This window comes from Megascapheus bottae, chromosome 30 (assembly GCF_031878675.1).
Source record: "Megascapheus bottae isolate mThoBot1 chromosome 30, mThoBot2.hap1, whole genome shotgun sequence".
NCBI lineage: Eukaryota > Metazoa > Chordata > Mammalia > Rodentia > Geomyidae > Megascapheus > Megascapheus bottae.
In genome coordinates this window covers 9,439,096-9,444,323 of record NC_143538.1, presented here as the reverse complement: position 1 = coordinate 9,444,323, position 5,228 = coordinate 9,439,096, and the positions used below count along the sequence as shown (strand labels likewise).

Here is a 5,228-nt window from a genome sequence, read left to right as displayed (position 1 = left end):
GTATCTCCAATGCCTCAGCAAAGCCCACTAAATGTTTGCTAAAGCCATGAGTTTTACAGATGGGGTGAATTCTTTGACAAGAGAGAAATCAGAAAGTTAAACAGCCTGGCCAGGATGCTACTTCTGCCAAGACGATGCCTGACATTTTGGCATCTTTGGAACTGAGTGATTCAAACAGTTTTCTGAAGAGACTTCACCAAATAAATGGCCTTTTTTGGCGGGGGGGTGGGAACTGAGTCTCTACACATGTGAACATGAGTTAGCAACAAACCTTAGATGCTCCAGAGCCCCAGGCTCAAGACTACCACTTTTGGTCCAATACCATTTTTTCCCTTAGTTGCTCATCACCCCGTATTGTGGGGCCCCATTTCTTATCTTCCCTGGATTCTCCACTCAGCTGAGGAGTTTCCATTTCTGGTCATGCCCTTCCTTGCAGACAGGGCACTGGACCTTGTAGGGTAAAGATGCAAGGCAGGAGGAACCCCAGGAGAGAAGTTTCCCCTAACCCTCGAAACCAGGGGTGGAGGGGGAAATGTGGCAGTTGCTTCTGCTGGGGTTTCCCAAGCAGCATTAGCAGGGGTTTCTGGGGGTGGGGAGAGGAGGAGATGGGCCTTGGCACCTCTCTCTCCCCTCCTGATTTCTGACTATGGCAGGGTCCTCCATTAGATCCCCAGGCATGCTTCCTTCTCCACACTGGGGGCTGCTATGAATCCCCTTCATCAGTGGGGTTCCCACTGGCTTCTCTGCAAGTGATCTAGGGTGAAGTTTAGAGTTTAAGAAGGCCCCCCTTCCTTTCTAAGCCTGACCCTCTGCTTGGATCCATACTGGATGGTTAATGCTCCACCGTTACAGGAGTGCTTGTCTAGTGAACTGATGGTTCTGATTTTTTTTTCTGGGAAGGACACAGAGTCCTGACTCTTCCATTATACCTTACTGGAAGCCCAGCGTTTTTCTTGAGCTGATCTTCCAAGAAAGGTAAGGGCTTGGGTGAGAAAGAGAGAAAGCCACTTTGGGTGCTTTTTTTTTTTTGTCTTCCTCCTTTCTGCCTTGGCCTGGCCTCTTTCACTCCCTTGTCTCTGCCTGCCTACTTCTTAGTGATTCTCTAGACCAAGAAAATTCCATACAGGGCCTTGAAGCACTCTACCACCCTCAGCAGGGCTAGCAAGTAGCTGCTCCTCGGAAGAACTGGTTACAGATTCGGAAACATCGGTTCCCAGGTATCCACCTTTTCCTCTCCTCCTTTGGCCTGCCCTGCTTGCCTCTCTACCACGATTTACTCCCCCCCCCCTCCCGTTAGCTCTCCTTTCTATCAAATCAAATGTTTTCCCACTGTTTCAAATTTTTCAAATGACTTCATCCTTTCTGTTTGCCCAGGGTGCCTTGTCTTGGACGTTCCTTCTTCCAGTATACGTAATTCGTCTCTGAATGGCCCAGGATCCTTTCAGGAAAACTGAGGTACAGACAGGTCAGACATTGGTACGGTAGAGGGCAGGGCACAAACTCAGAAATCCAGGAATCCTATCTTACAAATGCCTCAGCTTCTGCTTCAGCACCTCATTATCCTTTGGCTGTCTCCAACTGCCCCAGGATCAAAGCCAAATGACCATCTGGGAATCACCTCAAGGAGGCCTCCAAATCCACTATTTCTGTGTCAAACACCCTCACCCACTTCTTTATGAACAAACCTGCCTCTGGTAGATAACAGCCTTCTCCCCCCCAGCCCTGCACTCCATTGTTCATCCTTGCGTTCTTGTACATATGTGTAGATCTACACCATTTTCTTTTTAAGGACCTATTTATTGAAGGAACTTGGAGAAGTCCCTCAGCTATTTGAGTGATCTCTGAACCCCTTGCTCTTTGTAGGAGAGTCAAGAAATAGGAAGTCCTACCCTCTAGGCCTCAGAAAACCACTGCATCACCCAAGACCAAAGGAGCAATAACTGGAAAGGCACCCACTGGGCCCAGCGTCCTAGCCCCTCCCGCTCCACTCCGCCCAGTGGCAGTTGTTTCCGTTGAGAATTCCAGGCTGGTCTGTCTGGCAGTTAGACTTGGAGCTCTCACTTCTATTGTGCAGTTTTGGGGGAGTCCCAGTTGTGGTCTTATCCCAGGCCTCTGGTTCACATCAAGCTATTACTTGATGTGGTCCAGAAAACCAGATTTCTTGCAGAGGTCTGAGTATCCGGGAAGAGAAGTATCAGGCATTAAACCTTTTGCCTAGGATTTTTCGGAACCCGAGAAAGATCCTGCCTTTGCCAAGAAACTGTCCCTCATTTCAGCTGTCCACCTGTCCTCGATGTCTGATGAAGCTGATGTGAAAGATTCGTTCATGCGATGAAGAGCTGGCTGCTTTTAAGATATCATTTCTTGATGAGGGGGGAAAAAAAGAACAAACCAAGCCTCCGGTCATTTGCATTGCTTTGTCTCTTGAAGTGAGCTGTCGGGGGTACCTTACAGACCAGTGTCTGGGCCAGATACAGGGTGGGAGATGGGAAGGGTAAAGGAAGAAATGTGTCTAGGAGAAATAATCCAACAGCATGCCAGCTTTTCCAAATAGGCTTGGGGTCACCTCCAGCCTTGAGATGACACCACTCTAAGGCCAGGCTGGGACTGGGAAGCTGTGCCAAAGAGCTCACAGGCCACTGGGGAAGGTGTTTAAATAGGAAACAGACATCTCCCTACCCCCATGTTCTGTGCTACAGATTTCCCACCAACAGTTCCCAGAAGCCATGACATGTCCCTGCAGCTGGAGGCCAAAGCCTATGGGAGGAGGAAAAAAAGGTAGGTGAAAGGGCTGCATTTGAGTCCTAAAGCTAGACAATTGTTGCTGCCAGGGAGGTGGTGTGTGTGTGTGTGTGTGTGTGTGTGTGTGTGTGTGTGTGTGTGCGCGCGCGCAGGGTGGAAAGGATACGAGGCTTATCTAAAGTGGTGTCTCCATTTATCCCCTTCCTCAAACCCAAGCTCAGTTTCTTCCTCTCCATTCATTCCTAGCTTTGTGCAAGATGACATAACGCCTCCCCTAGGAACTGTTAGAGGTGGTGTGCTCGGGGTACGTTCACCAGTAAACAAGGACTCAACCCTGTCCGGTCTGGTCCAAGCTACTCTCCTTGACCTCTGTTCCTATTGCTGCCTTGGCTCTTCTGGTCAGCCCATGTTTCTGCTCTGTAAGAAGGAAAGGTACAAGCTAGGCTGACAGCAGCCATTTGCTCTGGATCCTAATGTGCTTGGTGGTTCACCTTTCCCATGTGAATCTAAGATAAGATGCAGTCCTTCTTGTGTTCCACTCATTCTCTTCCTCCTTCTCTCCCTCCCTCCCTCCAACAACCCCATGCTGTCACCTGCCATTCAGTCTGTGATCTGCCTCTTTCCCTCATGTTTACAGAGAACACTGTACAAGGAACCAGGGGAGAATTCAGAGGTGTCGAAGAGAGGATGGCATTGCCACACTCCACAGGGGCTCCATCCCTCAGGAGCTCAAATGGAAGAAGGAATGACAAGGCTCCCGCCTGTCCTCCACTCCCACCCCACGGACTGACCACTGCCCTAGAGTTTCAGGAATCTCAGTCTCAAGGGTGCTGTGTTCCACCAAACGCTCTTCCATTGGCCATCATGCAGTTTCTTACCCACTCCCCTACCACCTGGCTCTCCACAGGAAATAGCGAGGAGATGGAGCACATCAGACCCCCTCCCCAAACCCCCCTGGCCGCACCCCAAGACAACAGAGCTCGTGCCCTGCATCCCCTTCCTCCACTCCTGAGCTCGTCTAGCTGCCTGATGTGGCCAGATCTGGACCGTCACATGTCCAGCCAGAGGCTGGGGCTATGGCCGTGTCCTCACGTCCGCATCTTTTCCCCTCCAGTCCTTAGAGGAAAAGATGCTGTTTCTCATGCATTTCTGGATCCCCCCGGGGGATTTTACTCAGAGAAAGCATTATGAATAAAATTTCCCAAGAGTCACACCACAAATGTTGAATTGCTTTTTTTTCCCCCCCTTTGGAGTTTGAGCTGATAAAAAAAAATGGCTGGGACAATTCTAGTTTGGTGTTTAATTGGAGATGTCTTATGGACTTTTTTCTTTTTTTTTTTTTTGTCGATCATGGAGATTGAACATTTGGGGCCTGAGCACTGTCCCTGAGCTCTTCAGCTCAACACTAGCACTCTGCCACTTGAGCCACAGCACCACATGCAGTTTTCTGGTGTTTAACTGGGGATAAGAGTCTCCTGGACTTTTCATACCCACATTGGCTTTTAACCGTGTTTCTCAGATCTCAGCCTCCTGAGTAGTTAGAGTTACAAATATGAGCAAAACCTAGACTTTAAAGCTCGCCTGGAGCCCTCTAGTTTGTTCAGGGGATGAAGAAGCAAAGAGAAATTGTCATATAGTCACTTGCTTCTACATACTTGGTCACCTTGACTAGTTGAAAAGACTCAGTGAGTTGTAATACGGCCATCCTCTTTTTACTGAGGGCCACAAACGAGGCTCCAAGCCTGAGACACAAAAGGTCTTACGTCTGAGAAAATGTCTGCTTTCCGAAAGGTGACAAGAGGCAAAAGTTTGCCCACACTGGCTGCATGATCAAATACTGTCTCTTAGCCACGTTCTTGACCACATCACTCCACATCAATTACACTGCAGGAATGTGTAGAGAAAACCTTCAGTGTAAACCCAGTAGGTACAGTGCTTGGGCTTTAATTCTTCTTTTCGTCTGTTTATTTTATTGTGTGGAATTACGAGTCTAGGAAAACAAGTGATCTCCAGAGGAAAGGTTATTAAGCTAAAATTATGAGACAAAGAACTTAAATATGTTTTTGACATTGACTACTTAAAATTTGCCAACTTTATATAATGCTGGAAAGTATAAAAGATGGTGTTGGCCAAAACATGGAAACTTTCAGCCCCATCTCTATGAAATGTGTGATGTGATTTCAAACTCATATGATTAAACAATTTTGTAAAATCCAAAAAGGCTCTTAAACCTGTGTTAATCATTTTTAGGAGAAAATAGCAACATTTTCCTTCTATTAGGTACTAATTGATGGGATACATCCTACTTCTCTGTTCCTTTAGCTTTGCATGACTTCAAAATATATATATTTTTTATCGCTAGTAAGGTGTCAAAACCAGCTTTCGGATTATTTTGAAGCTTAGGAGGATCACAGGCTTCCCTGAAAATATGTCCTATCTTGACAGTGCATTAGGCCTTAAGAAAAGTTTAATTAACAAATGTCAGA

The 5,228-nt window shown here is 47.3% G+C and overlaps 1 protein-coding gene across 1 annotated transcript; it reads left to right on the top strand.

The window, feature by feature from the left end:
• The first annotated feature begins 2,324 nt into the window (after positions 1-2,324).
• Positions 2,325-4,773, top strand: LOC150044401 (uncharacterized). Its single transcript, XM_090321437.1, has 3 exons — positions 2,325-2,429; positions 2,700-2,778; positions 3,380-4,773. The coding sequence occupies exons 2-3, from the start codon at positions 2,727-2,729 to the stop codon at positions 3,931-3,933; spliced, it is 606 nt and encodes a 201-aa protein (XP_090177563.1). The 5' UTR covers positions 2,325-2,429; positions 2,700-2,726; the 3' UTR covers positions 3,934-4,773.
• The last annotated feature ends 455 nt before the right edge of the window (positions 4,774-5,228 follow it).